This window comes from Ovis canadensis, chromosome X, assembly GCF_042477335.2.
Source record: "Ovis canadensis isolate MfBH-ARS-UI-01 breed Bighorn chromosome X, ARS-UI_OviCan_v2, whole genome shotgun sequence".
In the NCBI taxonomy this organism is placed as follows: Eukaryota; Metazoa; Chordata; class Mammalia; order Artiodactyla; family Bovidae; genus Ovis; species Ovis canadensis.
The window spans coordinates 77,523,828-77,545,472 of NC_091727.1; the positions used below are offsets into that span (position 1 = coordinate 77,523,828).

General features: G+C 38.7%; 1 protein-coding gene across 2 annotated transcripts in view; it reads left to right on the plus strand.

The window, feature by feature from the left end:
• The window catches only part of LOC138930343 (uncharacterized), a 307,972-nt gene that overhangs the window by 278,503 nt on the left and 7,824 nt on the right, over window positions 1-21,645 (plus strand). For both annotated transcript variants that reach the window (XM_070290382.1, XM_070290383.1), the window contains exon 9: window positions 11,532-11,621. In XM_070290382.1, the coding sequence (XP_070146483.1) occupies window positions 11,532-11,621 (90 nt within the window). The remainder of the gene's footprint in view (window positions 1-11,531; window positions 11,622-21,645) is intronic.

Below are 21,645 nucleotides of genomic sequence, written 5' to 3' on the forward strand. Positions count from 1 at the left end.
CTTTGTTTCTATTTCATTAATTTCTGCCCTAATTTTAATTATTTCTTTCTTTCTACTAACCCTGGGGTTCTTCATTTCTTCTTTTGTTACTTGCTTTAGGTGTAGAGTTAGGTTGTTTATTTGATTTTTCTCTTGTTTTTTGAGGTAAGCTTGTATTGGTACGAACCTTCCCCTTAGAACTGCTTTTACTGAATCCCATAGGTTTAGGTTGTTGTGTTTCTTTTTCATTCGGTTCTATGCATATTTTTATTTCTTTTTTGATTTCTTCTGTTATTTGTTGGTTACTCAGAAGCATGTTTTTTAGCCTCCATATGTTTCTATTTTTTTTTCCTGTAGTTGACATCTAATCTTACTGCATTGCAATCAGAAAAGATGCTTGGAATGATTTCAATTTTTTTGAATTTACCAAAGCTAGATTTATGGCCCAGGATGTGATCTGTCCTGTACAAGGTTCCATGTGCACTTAAGAAAAACGTGAAACTCATTGTTTTGTGGTGAAATGTCCAGTAGATATCAATTAGGTCTAATTGGTCCATTGTATCATTTAAATTTTGTGCTTCCTTGCTAATTTTCTATTTAGTTGATCTATCCATAGGTGTGAGTGGGGTGTTAAAGTCTCCCAGTATTATTGTGTTACTATTAATTTCCCCTTTTATACTTGTTAGCATTTGCCTTACATAGTGTTATGCTCCTATGTTGGGTGCATATATATTTATAATTGTTATAGCTTTTTCGTCGATTGATCCTTTGATCATGATGTAGTGTCCTTCTTTGTCTCTTTTCACAGCCTTTATTTCAAAGTCTATTTTATCTTATTTGAGTAGTGCTATTTCTGCTTTCTTTTGGTCTCCGTTTGCTTGAAATCTTTTTTCAGCCCTTCACTTTCAGTCTGTATGTGTCCCTTGTGTTGAGGTGCATCTCTTGTAGACAGCATATATAGTGGCTTTTTTTTTTTTTTTAATCCATTCAGCCAGTCTTTGTCTTTTGGTTGGGGCATTTAACACATTTACATTTAAGGTAATTATTGATAAGTATGATCCCATTGCCATTTACTTTGTTGTTTGCGGTTTGATTTTATAAGCCTTTGCTGTGTTTCCTGTCTAGAGAAGATCCTTTAGCATTTATTGAAGAGCTGGTTTGGTGGTGCTGAATTCTCTCAGCTTTGGCTTGTCTGTAAAGTTTCTGATTCTCCTTCATATTTGAATGAGATCCTTGCTGGGTACAGTAATCTGAGTTGTAGGTTTTTCTCTTTCATCACTTTAAGTATGTCCTGCCATTCCCTCCTGGCCTGAAGAGTTTCTATTGAAAGACCAGTTGTTATCCTTATGGGAATCCCCTTGTGTGTTGTTTGTTGTTTTTCCCTTGCTGCTTGTAATATTTGTTCTTTGTGTTTGATCTTCATTAATTTGATTAATATGTGTCTTGGGGTGTTTCACCTTGGTTTTATCCTGTTTTGGACTCTCTGGGCTTCTTGGACTTGGGCCACTATTCCTTTCCCCAAATTAGGGAAGTTTTCAGCTATTATCTTCTCAAGTATTTTCTCATGACGTTTGTTTTTGTCTTCTTCTTGTGGGACTCCTATGATTAGAATGCTGGGGCATTTGACATTGTCCTAGAGGTCTCTGAGATTGTCGTCATTTTTTTTTTCAATTATTTTTTCTTTTTCCCTCTCTGCTTCATTTATTTTCACCATTCTATTTCCACCTCACTTATCCTGTCTTCTGCCTCAGTTATTCTACTGTTGGATCCCTCCAGAGTGTTTTTGATCTCAGTCCTTGCATTATTCATTATTGATTGACTCTTCTTCTTTTTTTTTTTTTTTTCTAGGTCCTTGATAAACATTTCTTGCATCTTCTCTATCCTTGTCTCCAGACTATTTATCTGTAACTCCATTTCGTTTTCAAGATTTTGGATCATTTTTACTACAATCGTTCAGAATTATTTTTAGGTAGACTCCCTATCTCCTCCCCTTTTGTTTGGTTTTGTGGGCATTTATCATGTTCCTTTAATCTGCTGAATATTATCTGCCTTTTCATCTTGTTTAGATTGCTGTGTTTGGGGTGGCCTTTCTGTATGTTGGAAATTTGTGGTTTCTCTTTATTGTGGAGGTTCCTCCATGTGGGTTGAGTTGGATGATTAGCTTGTCAAGGTTGCCAGGTTAAGAAATCTTTTATCGGTGTTATGGTGGGTGGAACTGGATCTCTTCTCTCTGGGGTTCAATGAAGTATCCAGTAGTGAGTTTTGAGGTATCTATGGGTTTCTTGTGACTTTTGGCCACCTGTATTTTAATACTCAGGGTTATGTTCTGACATTGTTGGAGAATTAGTGTGGTATGTCTTGATCTGGAACTTGTTGGCTCTTGGGTGGTGCTTGTTTTCAGTGTAGATATGGAGGCTGTTGAATGAGCTCTTGTTGATTAATATTCCCTGGAGTCAGGAGTTTTTGGTGGTCTCAAGGTTTGTATTTAAGCCTCCTGCCTCTGCCTTTCAGTCTTATTCTTACAGTAGCCTCAAGACTTCTCCATCCATACAGCACAGGTGATAAAACATCTAGGTTAATGTGGAAAAGATTCTCCACAGTGAGGGACACCCAGAGAGGTTTACAGAGTTACATGGAGAAGAGACGACTGAGGAAGGAGTTAGAGGTGAACAGGAGGAGAAGAGGGGAAATCAAAAGGAGAAAGAGCAATTGAGCCAGTAATCAATTCCCTATGTGCCCTCCACAATCTGGAACACTCAGAGAGGTTCACAGAGTTACATAGAAAAGAGAAGAAGGAGGAAGGAGATAGAGGTAACCAGGAGGAGAAGAGGGGGAGTCAAAAGAAAAGAGACAGATCTAGCCAGTAATGAGTTCCCTAAGTGTTCTCCACAGCCCAGAACACCCAAAGAGATTCACAGAGTTGGGTAGAGACGAGAAGATGGAGGGTGGAGATAAGAGGTGACTTGGGCGAGAAGAAGGAGAGTATAGGGGAAGAGAGAAATCAAGCTAGTAATCACTCTCCTAAGTAAAAATGGGTACTGAAGACTGGATTCTTAAATGTACAAAATTGATAACAAATACCAAAAAGCAAAGGTTAAAAATCTAGAGTGGAGTTTAGACTCTCAAAAATATAATTAAAAAAACAAAATCACAAAAATTATAAAAAATATATGGTTTCCTTTAAAAACAGGGTCTTTATTTTGCAAGATAATCATAGGTTATAAAAATGAAAATTAAAGGAGTAATAAAAACTTAAAAATTAAAAAATGATAATAGTAAAATATATCTAGGAGTTTCTCTGGAGTTGTTGAGGGTCAGTTTAGTTTCAGATAGTTCCTTGTTACAGCTTATACTTCTCAAGGTCTATAGACCCCTTCCAATGTAGTCAGTGCTAACTCAGGGTTTTAATCTGTTGTACCTGTCATTTCCAAAGCAGTTCCCTCTTCTTTGTTCATTTTGGCTTCTTCTGTTTGCAAGTCTCTTCAGTGCCTAATTTCCGCCCTGACACAAAGGGGCAAAGGTGGTCACTTATTTAGCCTCACTTGTTCAGTTGTGCTCTGGGGATGGAGGAACCCTGCAAACAAATATCACTGGCATGTATGTGAAGTCCTCACAGTGCCTGGGCCACTCTGGGTTTGCCCCCAGTCATGGTGTGTGTGCTTTCCCAGTCTACACTGCTCAGGCTCCAGGTTGCTGTGCAGAGGAACTATGTAAAGTGGGCCTTGGGTTGCGTGTACTTCCCAGGTCTAAGCCGCTCCCATTCAGGTTTTCAGGTACTCCACAAAGGCACAGATTCAGTTGTGCCTGCATTTTGTGCCCTTCCTAGGTCTGAGCAGCTCAGGCAACCAGGTGCTTGGCGATCAGGTGTGCAGTGCATCTTATCACCTCCCTGGCCCCATCCCCTTGGTTTCCTGGGTACGCAGATAGAATGCTGTCTCATGTGTGCTATGTGTCTCTTCTGGGGAGCTGATCTCTGACTGTGACCCTTCTGGCGGATGTCACTGTCCAGGATCCCAGGAAGACTTGGTTAGCTACGGGAAGCCTGCTCACAGTTTGGTGGAGGATGCCATCTCTGGGGCTGAGATTGCCCCTAGCCTTCTGGCTCTGGCTGTTGCCTGCCTGCCTCTCTGCCTCCAGCATGGGGAGGGGCCAGTCTGCAGCCTGCTAGCTCTCCTCTGGTATTCACTGAATCCTTTGTTCTGTGATCAGACCAGGCTGTGCCTTGGAGCTTTACACGGGAACGTTCTCTCTCTCCCCCCCCCCTTTTTTTTTCCTCACTCTCTCTGGCTATCCCACAGTTTGGGTTGCTATCTCACGTTAGCTCCCTAAGATTGTCCTCAGGGCATTCATGCCCGGTCCTTGCCCTAAACATGCAGCCTGCGCCTCCCTGTTCAACCCCTGCTCACTACTGGCAGACGTGAGCATCTGGGCTACTTCTCTGCTGGGAGTTGCAGTTAGGCGGGTAATCTGTGCGTTTTTGTTTTTTTTTTTTTCCTCCTGGATATGTTGCCCTCTGAGATTCCAAAACTCCCCACAGACCCACTGGTGAGAGGGTTTCCTGGTGTTTGGAAACATCTCCTCCTTCACGACTCCCTCCCCAGGATGGGTCTCCATCCTCAACTCTTTTGTCTCTCTTTTTATCTTTTATATTTTGTCCTATCTCCTTTCAAAGAGAATGGGCTGCCTTTCTGGGTGCCTGGTGTCCTCTGCCAGTGTTCAGAAGTTATTTTGTGGAATTTGCTCATCGTTCAAATGATCTTTCAGTGAATTTGTGGGGAAGAAGGTGGTCTCCCCGTCCTACTTCTCCACCATCTTAGGACCACCCCGTCCATGCAATTTTCCAAACAAGAATACTGGAATGGGTTGTCATTTCCTCCTCCAGGGTATCTTCCTGACCCAGGGATCGAATTCACATCTCCTGCATGGCAGGTGGATTCCTTACCACTGAGTCACCTAGGAAGCCCCTAGCTATCTTATAATAGTTGCATTAATCACCATGGAGAGTATAAAGATGAACATTTGTCATCCAGCTTCAGTTTTTAGCATTTTTATCATCATCTGATAAAAGTCCAGTGAAATAGCATAACTACTTCTTAGGGACTTAACTGCATTGTTATTAATTTACTTTGTAACATTTTGTCAGTCAAATGCCTACTATATGCTCAACATAAAGCTGAAGTGAAGTTGTTCAGTTGTCTCTGACTGTTTGTGACCCCATGGACTGTAGCCTACCAGGCTCCTCTGTCCATGGGATTTTCCAGGCAAGAACACTGGAATGGGTTGTCATTTCCTTCCCCAGGATGCTCAACATAAATTATAATAAATACATAAATGTATATACCTTATATAACTAATACTTTATATAGCACCTTTCACTCTGTCAAATACCATTAGTTTAAAAATAATAATAGCATCTGATACAGAGTGTCAACTGCCATGCTACACAAATCATATAAATTATTACCTCTAATCCATTTACCATTGTTATCCCCCTTTACTGATAATAGCTGAACTTTATATCTCACAGCCAGGAACCATTTCATGCATTTTGCATGTGTGTTCAGTCGCATTTTCCTCTTTGCAACCCCGTGGACTATAACCCACCAGGCTCCTCTGCCCATGGAATTTTCCAAGCAAGAATACTAGAGTGGGTTTCCATTTCCTTCTCCAGTGGAATCTTCCCAACCCAAGGATCAAATTCACATCTCTTGTATCTCCTGCATTGGTAGGCAGATTCTTTGTTGCTGCACTACCTGGAATCCTTCCCTGAAGTTTACGTATACTAATTTGTTAGCACCAATTCATTAGTGCTAATTAATTAATACTAGTTCACTACTTTTTATGTGTATTAATTATTTAATACCTCATAATAACCCTAGGAAGTAGGCAGTATTATATCTGTTTTACCAATGAAGAAACTGAGCCACAAGGAAGTTATATAACTAAGCTAACACAATAAATGAGTCATGCTGTGAATCCATGTTTCCAAGTCTTTGCTGTTAAAGACATACTATCTTTCAGCTCTAAGAGATATGTGAAAACTGAAACTGAAAATCACTCAGTCGTGTTAGTGTTAGTTGCTCAGTCATGTCCAACTCTTCGTGACCCCATGAACTTCAGCTCACCAGGTTCCTCTGTCCATGGAATTCTCCAGGCCAGAATACTGGAGTGGGTAGCCATTTCCTTCTCCAAAGATATGTACTATCCCAATTTTACAGTGAGAAAAGTGAAGCTAAGGTGTTCCAGTGACTTACCCTGGACTTTGACCCTAGGTTTATCTGACTCCAGAGCCTGAGTTCTTCAGTTCAGTTCAGTTCAGTTCAGTCACTCAGTTGTGTGCCACTCTTTGCGACCCCATGGACTGCAGCACTCCAGGCTTCCCTGTCCATCACCATCTCCCGGGGCTTGCTCAAGCTCATGTCCATCGAGTCGGTGATGCCATCCAACCATCTCACCCCCTGTTGTCCCCTTCTCCTCCTGTCTTCAATATTTCCCAGCATCAGGGTCTTTTCAAATGAGTCAGTTCTTTATATCAGGTGGCCAAAGTATTGGAGTTTCAGCTTCAACATCAGTCCTTCCAATGAATATTCAGGAATGATTTCCTTTAGGATTGACTGGTTGGATCTCCTTGCAGTTCTTAATCAGTTTAATTATGTTACTCTTATCTCAACCCTCATTTTACCGCATGTTCTCTAATTTAGAAAGAACTGATGAGATTGGACACAGTGAGCTTCTGAGCTAGACACCTGGTATTTATCAGATATAGTAAAACTGAGCCTTTGTTTCTCACTCAGACACTGCTGAGTAGCTACAAAGCTGGTAGCAAAAGCTGAGCTCTGCTAAAGCAAGAGGATAAAATGTCCACTCCTGAGATCAAGGAGGACTTCCCTGTCTTCAAATGTGCAGGAAGCCTTCTTGGGGATCTAAAAAGGAGGGGACCCCATCCCTTAGTAAGTGTGGACATGTACCCATAGGCCTCTGTGGTGAAATCCGTCTCACAAAACAATTGCACAAGCACCCTGAGGAGGGTTCATGGACCAGTCAGGCATGTAGAAAGAAACAAGATAATTGGCCAAAGGTAAATAAAGACCAGGAAGGACTGTCCTCTATCACTGATTTACATTACCTCCTTACTGTGCTCCTTCTCACTAAGGATGCCTGTACTCCACTCCTGCTGTGTCTCTGCCTGGTTTCTGACTTACTGTACTCCTCCTCATTAGAGAGTGTGCCCATACCCTTTTTCTCTGGGTGTATATCCCTGCCCTGCTTCTGAATTAGATAAACAAGCTGTTTTCCTATGTACTCTCCCATACATCGTGCTGAGTCTCTACTAATAAACTTTGTACCTATTTTTACAGTTATTACTTCCTTGAAACTTCTTGCTTTTGAACAGAGGGCAAGAGCCAGGGCCTCTTTGCTTCTAGCCTCTAGCCCCTGGTGGTCTAGTGATGAGGACTCCTGGTTTTAACCTGGGTTACCCAGGTTTAATTCCTGGGCAGGGAACTGAGATCTCTCTCTAAGATTGCTCACTTCTCTCCTTCCAAGATTGCTATTACAGTATAGCTTACTGTACTTGCTTCAAAACCAAGGAAACTGAGGCTTAAATACATTACTTCACTAAATGTCATGTAGGTAATTAGTGGCTAAGCTACAGCATAGAAAATCCTAGTCTAGTGTTATCTTGACCACAGCCATAGCTTCATAAAGTTTATAATCTAATTGAGGTGAGAATATTATTACACATGAAAGTAATAGATTACTTTTTCAGATTTTTCTAAGATTTTGATGCATTTTAAATATTTGTTTAAATTACAGTCCAAATAATTTGGACTGTAATTATCTAATTTATGGATCCTTAATATAAAACATGAATTGGTCAATCCACAGGTAGATAAAATCAAATTTTTTCTAGCTGCTTTCACCCATCTTCTGGTGTTGCATATTGAAAATATAAACCGATAACCTAAATGTTGATAAAAAGAAATCCCAGAAATAAAAAAGAAGGTCACAGGTAAAGAAGAAATTCTCTGTGTGCTGTTCATCTCATGTTCACTCCCAAATGAGCAAAGTCAGCTTGTGTGCATGCTATGTCTCTTTAGTCATGTCTGACTCTTTGCAACCCTAAGGACTTCTATGGGATTCTCCAGGTAAGAATACTGGAGTGGGTTGCTGTGCCCTCCTCCAGGGGATCTTCCAAACCCAGGGATCAAACCCACATCCCCTACACTGGCAGTCGAATTCTCGTACCACTGAGCCACCAGGAACTGCTAAGTCAATTCAGTTGTGTCCGACTCTGTGCGACCGCATAGACAGCAGTCCAACAGGCTCCCCCATCCCTGGGACTCTCCAGGCAAGAACACTGGAGTGGGTTGCCATTTCCTTCTCCAATGCATGAAAGTGAAAAGTGAAAGTGAAGTCACTCAGTCCTGTCTGACTCTTAGCAACCCCATGGACTGCAGCCTACTAGGCTACTCCACCCATGAAATTTCCAGGCAAGAGTACTTGAGTGGGCTCCAATTGCCTTCTCCGAGCCACCAGGAAAGCCCTTGCTAAATCTCCCAGACCCAGAATTAAGTCTATTTGCTCCTGAGACTGTGGACCCTAAATTATAATGATATATTTTCTTAATCAAAGAACAGTTGGTTGCAAAAACTTTATCTTTTTTATAAAATGCATTTCCTGAGAACAGTCCAAAACTCACTCATAATATTAACTCACTTTCTTAACTTCTTTGCTAATAAGTCATAGTGATGTTTAGAATTTATGTTGCACTTTAAATTTTTACACCAAGTACTATCATTTTAGAATCATTGAACTGCAGTCTTCATTATGTCTGGCATGAACACATAGTCCTTGCTCCTCCTCCATAGCCTATTGTTAGGCATTAAAAAAAAACTGTAGTAAAATATACATAACATAAAAGTTACTGTATCTACAATTTTTAAGTGTACAATTCAGTAGCAAGTGCCTTCACATTTTTCTTCAACCAATCTCCAAAACTGTTTTAATTGTGCTGTTGTTTTCAGTCTCTAAGTCGTTTCTGACTCTTTATGATGCCATGAACTGTAGCATACCAGCCTTCTCTGTCCTCCACTGTCTTCCAGAGTTTGCTGAAACTCATGTCCACTGAGTGGGTGATGCTGTCTAATCATTTTATCCTCTGCTGCCCCCTTCTCCTTTTGCCTTCAATCTTTCCCAGCATCAGGGTCTTTCCCAATGTATCAGATGATCACATCAGGTGGCCGAAGTATAGGAGCTTTAGGAACAGTCCTTCCAATGAGCATTCAGGACTAATTTCCTTTAGGATTGACAGATTTGATCTCCTTACCATCCAAGGGACTGTCAAGTGTCTTCTCTAGCACCACAATTTAAAAGCATCACTTCTTCCACACTCAGTCTTCTTTATGAGTCAACTCTCACATCCATACATGACTGCTAGAAAAACCATAGCTTCACTATATGGACCTTTGTCAGTAAAGTGATGTCTCTGCTTTTTAATATGCTGTCTGACTGTACTCAGTTGTGTTCTGCTCTTTGCGGCCACGTGGACTGTAGCCCACCAGGCTTGTCTGTCCATGGAATTTTCCAGGCAGAATACTGGAGTGAGTTGCCATTTCCTACTCCAGTATATCTTCCCCACCCAGGAATCGAACCCACGTATCTTGTGTCTCCTGCATTGGCAGGCAGATTCTTTACTGCCAGTGCCACCTGGGAAGTCCAATATGCTGTTTAGGTGTGTCATAGTTTACTTCCAAGTAATAAGTGTCTGTTAACTTTATGGCTGCAGTCACAATCCACAGTGATTTGGGAGCCCAAGAAAATAAAATTTGTCACCACTTCCACTTTCCCCCCTTCTATTTGCCATGAAGTAATGGGACTGGATGCCATTCTCTTAGTTTTTTGAATGTTGAGTTTCAAGCATTTTTCACTCTCCTCTTTCACCCTCATCGAGAGGCTCTTTAGTTCCTCTTCACTTTCTGCCATTAGATTGGTATCACCTGCATATCTGAGCACATCATAGCAATTGTTGTTATTTCTCTAAGCTATCTTGATTCCTGCTTCTGATTCATCCAGTCTGGCATTTTGCATGATGCACTATGCATATAAGTTAAATAAACAGGATAACAATATAGTCTCGTCATACTCTTTTCCTAATTTTGAACCAGTTGGTTGTTCCATGTCTGATTTAACTATTGCTTCTTAACCTGCATACAGGTTTCTCATGAGCCACGTAAAGTAGTTTGGTACTCCTGTCTCTTTAAGAACTTGATTAATTTAAAAGTTACAGAACTAAAACTCTGTCCCCATCAAAAAATAACCTTCCCCTTTCCCCATTTCACCCAAGCTCCGCTAACTACCATCATATTCTTTGTCTCTGTAATTTTGACTAGTCTAAGTATCCCAGCAAAGACCCTGATGCTAGGAAAGATTGAGGGCAGGAGGAGAAGGGGACAACAGAGGATGGGATGGCTGGATGGCATCACTGACTCGATGGACATGAGTCTGAGTGAACTCTGGGAGTTGGTGATGAACAGGGAGGCCTGGCATGCTGTGGTTCATGGGGTTGCAAAGAGTCGGACACGATTGAGAGACTGAAATGAAGTATCTCATATAAATATTAATCTCAAATGCAGTAGTTGTCTTTTTGTGCATGATTTCTTTCAATTAGCATAATGTCCTTGGGGTTGATCCATATTGTTGCATGTGTCAGAATTTTCTCGCTTTTTAAGGCTAAAGAGTGTTGGATATACCACAATTTGCTTGTCTGTTAGCTGTTGATGGACATTTGGGTAACTTCTACATTTTGGCTAATGTGAATAATGCCGAACAAGGTTGTAAAAATATATCTTGAAGATTTTGTTTTTTGTTTTTTCTTTTTGTTTTCAACTCTTCTGAGTATAAAGTATATACTCAGAAGTAGAATTAGTGGTATGTAAAGTAATTAAATGGCAACCCACTCCAGTATTCTTGCCTGGAGAATCCCATAGACAGAGGAGCCTGGTCGGCTACAGTCCATGGGGATGCAAAGAGTCGGACATGACTGAGCGACTTCACTTTCACTTTCAAAATAATTCTAATTTTAATTTTTTTAAGGAACTGCCATGCTGTTTTTTAATAATCACTGTACCATTTTACCTGCCCACCCATAGTTCATAAGGGTCTAATTTCTCCACATCCTCACCAACACTTGTCACTTTTTGTGTTTTGATAATATTCATCCCATGGGTGCTTATTAGCCAATTTTATAGCCAGTATTTCATTAATTAGGACAAGAACTCACTACAAATTCTTTTAGTGTTAACTGAGAATCTATTGAATATTTATATGGGGCAAAAATAGCACCAGTATATACTAGAATATTGTTAAGTTCATTTTCAATCTTGCTTTAATAAACTCCATGAAAGTTGAATCACCATTACTAATATATATATTTGAAGAAAAATAGTATTATCAGATTTTTCTTTCACTTCAGAATCATATAAAGTATTACCTTCTATAATCTTACTTTTTAGGAATTGGAAAATAATTGATTCTATTTAATATATTCATAGGTTTTTGGAGGACTATTTTTCTATCACCTCCACATAGCCAAAGAAAGGAAACTGAAGAACAACACTCTGTGCAACAGATTGATAACAAAGGTAAGTATATTCAATAGAAATTGCCAAAGGATTTTATATATTTTATTCAATATTTAGAAAAATTTAAGCCCAACTTCTTGTATTTAGGATCTCTAAGACAATATCCAAGTCCAATAATTCTCTAGGAGGATTCACTGAACTCAGCACATAATAATACTCAAAGCTATGATTTATTACAATGAAGGGATACAAAATAAAATTAAATTAATAAAAGGAAAAAGCATATGATTTGAATTCTAGTGGAAGTATTAATACAAGGTTCTAAAGTCCACGCCCATTGGAGTCACACGAGACTCATCTAATTTATCCACCAAAAACTATGATGACATGTATGAAATGTTGTCTACCAGGAAAGCTCACTAAAGTTATCAGGGCCCAGGGTGTTTTTTGCCCAGGGTATTTTTTAACAGTTTTATTGAGATATAATTTACGCATTAAGCTACACAAGTAATAGTTTTAAGTATAGATATGTACAACAATAACAACTGTTTTGGATAATTTTTTTCACCATAGAAGTTAACACTGTACTCTGTGGTTATCACCTGCTTACTCCTTCAACTGCCTACAGTTGAAGAACTGCAGTCTTTTTTCCAAAGTGACTGTATAATTTTCTCTCTAGTCTTAAGAAACCACTAATCTACTTAAGTATCTATAGATTCCTCTATCCTATATATTTCATATGAACAGAATCAAATAATACATAGACTTTTGTAACTATATTCATTTAATTTATATAATGATTTCAAGGTTAATCTATATTGTAGCATGTATCAGTACTTCATTCTTTTCATGACTGAGTAACATCACATTGTATGGATATACTGCATTTTGTTTGGATATTTGTCAGTTGGTGGATGTATAAGTTAGTTACACATTTTGCTTATTATGAATAATGACACTATGAACATTTGTATACATAGAGGTATATCTCCATTTCTCTTGGATATATACCTACGAATGGAGTTGCTGCATCATATGGTTATTTGATGTTTAATTGCTTGAAGAACTACAGATTGTTTCCCAAAGTGACTGCATAATTTTATATTCCCACCTGCAGTGTATGAGGTTTCCTATTTCTCCACATCCTCCTTGATACTTGTCATTATTTGACTTCTGCATAGCCATCCTGATGGTTATGAAATAATATTAAATTAATAGTTTTGACATCTATTTCCTTGATGACTAATGATGTTGAGCATCTTTCTATGTACTTTTTGGTCATTGTATATCTCTCATGGATAAATGTCTACTAGGATCCTATTTTTTTACATATATATATATGTTATTGAATTATGAGTTTCTATATATCCTAAAAACATATTTTTATCATATATATGATTTGTAAATATTCTGTGGATTGTCTTTTCATTTTATTCATGGTGTCCTTTGAAGCACAGATTTGAAAAATTTTGTTGACATCAAAATAACTTGTCTTTATTTTATTCATAATATATATGTCATGTGTAAGAATCACTTGCCAAATCCAAGATTGTGAAGATTCACACATATTTTTTAAGAATACTATAATTTTAATTCTTAAATTTGGTAGTTTGATCCATTTTTAATTACTTTCTGTGTATGATGTCATGTTAGGGAACAATTCTTTTGCATGTGAATGTCTAGTTGACCCAAAATCACTTAAAGAGACTATTATTTCCCCGTGGAATGGTCTTGGCATCCTTGTCAAAAATCAGTTGGCCAGAGACCCATGGTTTTATTTCTTTGAAAGTGAAAGTCACTCAGTCAGGTCTGACTCTTTGAGATCCCATAGACTGTAGCTTGCCAGGCTCCCCAGTCCATGGAATTCTCCCAGCAAGAATACTGGAGTGGGTAGCCATTCTGTCTTCTAGGGGATCTTCCCAACCCAGGGACTGAACCTGGGTCTCCTGCTTTGAAGGTGAATTCTTTACCAACTGAGCTATCAGGGAAGACCTGGTATGAAGAAAGGATATTCTTTTCACCAAATGTTGTAGGGAAAATTAGATATAGAAGTGCAAAAGAAAAATTGTTAATTTTAATTCATTTCTTGTATCATATACAAAATTAACTCAAATGGAGAATAGAACTAAATATAAATCCTAAAAACATATACTACTAGATGAAGAAAAATCTTTGTGACCTTCAGTTAGATGAAGATTTATCATTTACTACAAGAAGAGTATTATCCATGTAGGAAACACTTGATAAAAATTGAACTTCAACAAAATTTAAAAGTTCAATTTTCCAGAAAATTGTAAAGGAATGAAAGGATGCTATACACTATGAAAAGGATTTTCAACTCATATGTCTGGTAAAGCACTGTATCTAGAATATAAAAAGAATACTCAAAACTCAATAATAAGAAAAGAAAAAAATAAATGTAAAATGGACAAATTGTTTAGACAGACATGTTACCAAATTGGGCTTCCCTGGTGGCTCAGTGGCAAAGAATCCACCTGCCATTGCAGGAGATGTGGGTTTGCTCCCTGAGTTGTGAAGATCCCCTGGAGAAGTAAATGGCAACCCACTCCAGTATTCTTGCCTAGAGAATCCCATGGACAGAGGAGCCTGGCGGGCTGCAGTCTATGGGGTCGCAAGAGTCAAACATAACTTGTGACTAAAAAAAACAATAACAACAATGTGTCATTTAAGGCCAGTGTTTTCTTTTTGATTTTGTATCTGGATAATAGACTATCTGGATAATCTGTCTATCGATGTAATTGAGGTGTTAAAATTCCCCACAACTATTTTGTTAGTGTCAATTTCTCTTTTCATTTTTATTAATATTTGCTATATATATTTAGGTGCCCCTGTGTTTCAATGCATATATATTTAATATTGTGGTACCTTCTTGGGGGATTGATCCCTTTATCATTACATAATGTCCTTCTTTGATTTTTATTACATCTTTGCTTTAAATCTGTTTTGTATAGTATAAACATTGCTACCCCAGCTTTTTTTTTTTTTTCATTTCTATTTACATGGAGGCGTTTTCCATCTCCTCACTTTCACTCTGTCTTTAGATCTGTAGTGAGTCTGTAGTAGGGAGTGTGTAGGTGGGCTTTGTTTTTTATCCATTCCAATCACACTACATCTTTTGAATGGAGCATGTAGTTTATTTACCTTTATTTGTAGGTGTGTACTTGTTGCCATATTCTTAATTGTTTAGGGGTTGTTTTGCAATCCTTTTTTTCTTCTTTTGCTCTCTGCCCTTGGAATTTGATGACTATCTTTATTGTTATATTTGGATTCCTTTTTCTTTTTATGTGTGTGTATCTATTTTAGGGGTTTAGTTTGTGGTTACTGTAAGATTCATATCATATGTATATGATGCATCATATCCATGTCTCATGATGTAATCTGCATATAAGTTAAATAAGCAGAGTGACAGTATACAGCCTTGAGGTACTCCTTTCCTGACTTGGAACCAGTCTGTTGTTCCATGTCCAGTTCTAACTGTTGCTTCTTGACTTGCATACAGATTTCTCAGGAGGCAGGTCAGGTGGTCTGGTATTCCCGTCTCCTTAAGAATTTCCCACAGTTTCTTCTGATCCACACAGTCAAAGGCTTTGGTGTAGTCAATAAAGCAGAAGTAGATGTTTTTCTGGAATGCTCTTGCTCTCTCTATGATCCAATGGATGTCTGCAATTTGATCTCTGGTTCCTCTGCGTTTTGTAAGTCCAGCTTGAACATCTGGAAGTTCACAGTTCATGTATTGCTAAAGCCTGGCTTGGAGAATTTTGAGCATTACTTTGCTAGCGTGTGAGATGAGTGCAATTCTGTGGTAGTTTGAACATTCTTTTTCATTGCCCTACTTTGGGCTTGGAATGAAACTGACCTTTTCCAGTCCTGTGGCCACTGCTGAGTTTCCCAAGTTTGCTGGCATACTGAGTGCAGTACTTTCACAGCATCATCTTTTAGGATTTCAAATAGCTCAACTGGCATTCCATCACCTCCACTAGCTTTGTTCATAGTGATGCTTCCTAAGGCCCACTGGACTTGGCATTCCAGGATGTGTGGCTCTAGGTGAGTGATCAGACCATCGTGATTATCTGGGTCATGACACGGAGCTTTTTGTATAGTTCTTCTGTGTATTCTTGCTACCTCTTCTTAATATATACTGCTTCTGTTAGGTCCGTATCATTTCTGTCCTTTATTGAGCCAATCTTTGCATTAAATGTTCCCTTGGGATCTCTTAATTTTCTTGAAGAGATCCCTAGTCTTTCCAATTCTATTGTTTTCCTCTATTTCTTTGCATTGATCACTGAGGAAGGCTTTCTTATCTCTCCTTACTAATCTTTGAAACTCTGCATTCATATGGGTATATCTTTCCTTTTCTCCTTTGCCTTTTGCTTCTCTTCTTTTCACAGCTGTTTGTAAGGTCTCCTCAGACAATCATTTTGCTTTTTTGCATTTCTTTTTCTTGGGGATGGTCTTGATCCCTGCCTCCTGTACAGTGTCACAAACCTCCATCCATAGTCCTTCAGGCACTCTATCAGATCTTATCCCTTGAATCTATTTGTCACTTCCACTGTATAATCATAAGGGATTTGATTTAGATCATACCTGAATGGTCTAGTGGTTTTCCCTACTTTCTTCAATTTCAGTCTGAATTTCGCAATAAGGAGTTCATGATCTGAGCCACAGTCAGCTCCTGGTCTTGTTTTTGCTGACTGAATAGAGCTTCTCCATCTTTGGCTGCAAAGAATATAATCAATCTTATTTTGGTGTTGACCATCTGATGATGTCCACGTGTAGTCTTCCCTTGTGTTGTTGGAAGAGGGTGTTTGCTATGACCAGTGCATTTTCTTGGCAAAACTCTGTTAACCTTTGCCCTGCTTTATTCTCTACTCCAAAGCCAAATTTGCCTGTTACTCCAGGTATTTCTTGACTTTCTACTTGCATTCCAGTCCCCTATAATGAAAGGACTTGTAGCTTGTAGCCACAACAAACTCTGCCGGTACAGATCATCATGTAGAAATGTTAGTTTTTATAGATGTTCTGGGCTTTCCATGTGGCACTAGTTGTAAGGAACCCTCCTGCCAATGCAGGAGACATTAGAGATACAAGTTACATTCCTGGGTCTTGAAGATCCCCTGGAGAAGGTAATGGCAACCCACTCCAGTATTCTTTCCTGAAGAATCCTATGGACAGAGTCCTATGAGTCAGATGTAACTATAGTGACTTAGCAAACACAGACGTAGATGTTCTATTTCATCTTTTGCATATTAATGCATTATTTTGCTTCTGGACATCAGAGATACATCTTCAAGATTATTAAATGAGAGCTACTTTCTTGTTTATAATTTAGGTTATCTGTCTCTGTGGAGCAGCCTGTGTACTGCTGTCTCATTTTTATCTTACTCTTAGTGTTATACCTCATTCCTAATTACAAGATACTATCCAGTTTAATAATACAAACTCATACATGATGGGCCTTTTTTTCTAATGGTGTATTTCATTGAGTTTAAGAACTATGTACACCTTCAATACCATATACTTGCAATTTTTTCCAGATTACTTATAACTGTTTTATATTCCCTATCATCTTGAACATGAGAAAGTCTAACAAGTAGCCAAATTACATCACTCTTTTGTTTTTGTCAGGGTATAATCCTTTGTCGTTAATTTATAATAATATCACTGTGTAAATAAAATATAAAGTACATACTATTGAAGAATAGAGCTACTGAAAATACTAGTCAACCCTCTCCTTCAGTATTTGCTGGCACTCAGCTTGGGTTAATAACTTTATAGTCATGCTTTGAATATTTACTATAAAGCATAGAAATAGATACTACTAAGTCTACATTATTTTACATTATGCATACACCATTGAATGCTATGAGGGCAAAAAAATGACTGCTTGCATTTATAAGAATATGAATTCCTTTTTTTATGAAGGCTATACATTTTAAATGTTTCATAGTAGACCAAATCATTTATGTATATATATATATATATATATATATATATATATATATATATATATTCAGTGAATTCTTTTCAGAATGGACCTACTTAAATTTTTCTTTTATAAATACCTAAAGATTAGGAGTATATAATTAAAAATTTATCTTAAGGTTCTATGTGACCCTAAGAGAAACTGGATGAGAAGACATACCTCTTTCTGTATAAAAAGTCACTGTCAATTTCTAAATGAAAGCTACTACTCAGTGTTCCTTGACTCCTCCACAAATACGATGCAGTGTTTGATGCCAAAACATGGGGAAATTGTTCTTAGGACCTAAGGCAATAGTGGAAAGAGATCTTCTGTTTTAACATTAAATCACAATGATTTTTACTTTATTTCTGCCTGTGTACCTGAAAAAAAAAAAGTTATTCCATACATTCACTGAACTTTAATTTTAAAGCTGAAGTATAGGTAAATGTCTAAATTTCCAGAATCATATGCCAGTGAGTTCTTGACAGCTACATAAAACTGATCCTTGATAATATATTTACTATCAGGGAATTTTGCCATTTTGACATATCAAGCCCAAAGAAATTTTTGTTCCAAAACATAGAGATTGTATTAATTATAGGGGTTATATTCAAGGAAAGAAAAAAATGCCAGTATTAGAATGGCCAAAAAAATTCATTCATAACATCTTATGGAAAAGCCCAAAGTTTCTGGTCAACCCAATATTTCTAAAAGCAAGATACAATTAATATAGATATACAGTATCCAATATGTGAAAAGCAAGTTTTATTTTGGCCAAATGATGCCAATGAATTCCTATTTAAACTAAAGATTAAGCTTCCTGAAACTGAAGAGAAAATCTGAGATAAATGACCATGTTTCATTTTTGTGTCTTAATGGAAAAAGCAAGAAAGTTCCAGAAAAATATCTATTTCTGCTTTATTGACAATGCCAAAGACTTTGACTGAGTGGATCACAATAAACTGTGGAAATTCTGAAAGAGATGGGAATAGCAAATCACGTGACCTGCCTCTTGAGAAATCTGTATGCAGGTCAGGAAGCAACAGTTAGAACTGGACATGGAACAACAGACTGGTTCCAAAGAGGAAAAGGAGTACATCAAGGCTGTATATTGTCACCCTGCTTATTTAACTTATATACAGAGTACATCATGAGAAACGCTGGACTGGAAGAAACACAAGCTGGAATCAAGATTGCCAGGAGAAATATCAAAAACCTCAGATATGCAGATGACACCACCCTTATGGCAGAAAGTGAAGAGGAGCTAAAAAGCCTCTTGATGAAAGTAAAAGAGGAGAGCGAAAAAGTTGGCTTAAAGCTCAACATTCAGAAAACGAAGATCAGGGCATCCAGTCCCATCACTTCATGGGAAATAGATGGGGAGACAGTGGAAACAGTGTCAGACTTTATCTTTTGAGGCTCCAAAATCACTGCAGATGGTGATGGCAGCCATGAAATTAAAAGACACTTACTCCTTGGAAGAAAAATGATGACCAACCTAGATAGCATATTCAAAAGCAGAGACATTACTTTGCCGACTAAGGTCCGTCTAGTCAAGGCTATGTTTTTTCCAGTGGTCATGTATGGATGTGAGAGTTGGACTGTGAAGAAGGCTGAGCGCTGAAGAATTGATGCTTTTGAACTGTGGTGTTGGAGAAAACTCTTGAGAGTCCCTTGGACTGCAAGGAGATCCAACCAGTTCATTCTGAAGGAGGTCAGCCCTGGGATTTCTTTTTCTAGGAATGATTCTAAAGCTGAAACTCCAGTACTTTGGCCACCTCATGAGACGAATTGACTCATTGGAAAAGACTCTGATGCTCGGAGGGATTGGGGTCAGGAGGAGAAGGGGACGACCGAGGATGAGATGGCTGGATGGCATCACGGGCTTGATGGACATGAGTCTGTGTGAACTCCGGGAGATGATGATGGACAGGGAGGCCTGGTGTACTGCGATTCATGGGGTCGCAAAGAGTTGGACACGACTGAGTGACTGAACTGACCCGAACTGAAGCTAAATATGACACCTGTTTGAGCAGAAACTATAGCATCATGGCTTCCTTTGGAAATATCCAATAGTAAGAACCTATTGAAGGAAATGGCATTTTTTCCTTTGCACAGATTTATGTGTGTGATGTGTATTGTGTTTGTCAAAGTCAATTTTTTTTGTTGTTCTTGCTCCTATTTTACTATTCTCTCTCTAGCAATGTCCCGAATTCAGCTTGTGAGATACCCAAGTGATGACAAGACTGTAAGATTCAAAGAGATATCTCCAACTCTGAGTGATAAGCAAGACTCGCAGCAAAAGTTAATGGAAAAGCACAGCCACAACATTTTTTCAAACCCAAATACTTTCATGAATAACAGGCATCACAGAAATGTCAGCCACAAAATTTCTGTCTGTAAGAGTTGTTACACAGACCATGGATACCAACAGAGATTTCAGAGTTCCATGTCTCAAATGAGTCCTATTCATTTAATAAATCCTCAGGGTTACATTTCTGAATTTTTAGTACCTCTCTGCCACCCTACTTCCACGAGCCCTTGGTTTTCTGTCTGCCCCAAGACTCACCGAAATAACACATACACTTTAGACACTGGAGCTCTTACATGTTCTAAATGTTTTGTACAAATCAATAATTTTTCTTTTCACAAGTGTCTCATTAATATTGATGATGATTCAGACCCTGACTGTCCTTTACATCTCCAAGTTCCCTTGGATTCTAAATACTCTCTGAGTTCTAGATCTATTAGACACCACAAGACTTCTCAGAACAGCCCTTTATCTCGATTCTTGGATCCTGAGCATCCTGTGGGCATCTGCTGCCCTTTCCACCAGGAGGATTATAAATACTCTTTAGGCTCAACTTCTTTTTTACACTGTGAAAGTTGTTCACCTCTCCAGAATCTCATGGGCTCTACTGTTACTCATACCTTTCCAAGGAATCCTCAAAATAATATCAGCCACCATACTACCCCTGGCCCAGGCAATGTCATCAACACCAGCAGCATTGCTGGCCTTGAAAGTGAGGGTAAGTTTAAACTTACTGCCAAATTTGAAAATGAGGCCAATCCTGATGATGAGACTAAACTGGTCAATACTGGCAATCTCAAAGATAAGGCCAAAGACAAGCCTCTTTTTAAAGATGAGGCAAACCATGAAGATGAGACAGACTCTGAAGATGAGAAAGAGCCTGAAGATGAAACAGACACTGAAGATGAAAGCAATAACAAAGACAGGAAAGATCCCAAAGATAAGTCTGACCCTGATAACACTGATCCAAAAGATAGTAATGCTGAAAATAATGCAGACACAAGCAATGAGTCTGATCCCAGTGGTGATGCTGACTCTACAACTGGAGCTGATTCTAACAGTGATGGTGACTGTAATGGTGGAACTGAATCCAACAGTGAACCTGACTCTAACATTGATAGTGCCACTGACAATGATGCCAACTCCAAATGTAACACTGATTTTGAGGAAGACAAACACACCAACAATTCACAAAATGTCTTTGTCCTAGATATTGATGTTTATCAGGAGTGTACTGCTGACTCCAATAATGACTCTAATCCCAACTACACCTCTGGACTCCAAAATGGAGCTGGCCCAGACTGCACTTCTGGTTCCTGCAAGGGTGCTGGCGTCAACACTGATTCAAGCAGTGTCATTGGCCTCAACAATGGACTTGACCCCAACGATGCACCTAGCCCTTACATTAATGAATCTGACCTCCAGAGCAATGACTCTGGACCCCAAAATATAAGACTGCGTCCCTTCAGCCCTGGACCCAGCAGCAGTGTCTCTGGCCCCAACATTAATGGCCTTAGACCCAATAATAGCACTGTCCTAAGCAGTAATAGCCCTGGTCCCAGTAACAATAGCTCTGGTCTTGAAAAAAACCCTAATTCTAGCTGTAATGCCAGGCTTAGTAATGCTACTAGTCACAATATTGCTTTCAGTCCTGACAAGGATGCTAACTCTGTCTATGAAACAAAATCCATCAGTGCTGCTGGCCACAACTATGTATCTATTTCAAACTGTGGTTCAAACCTTGAATATGTCCCAGGATTTACCCATGCAGTAGGTTCTAATTTTGTAGA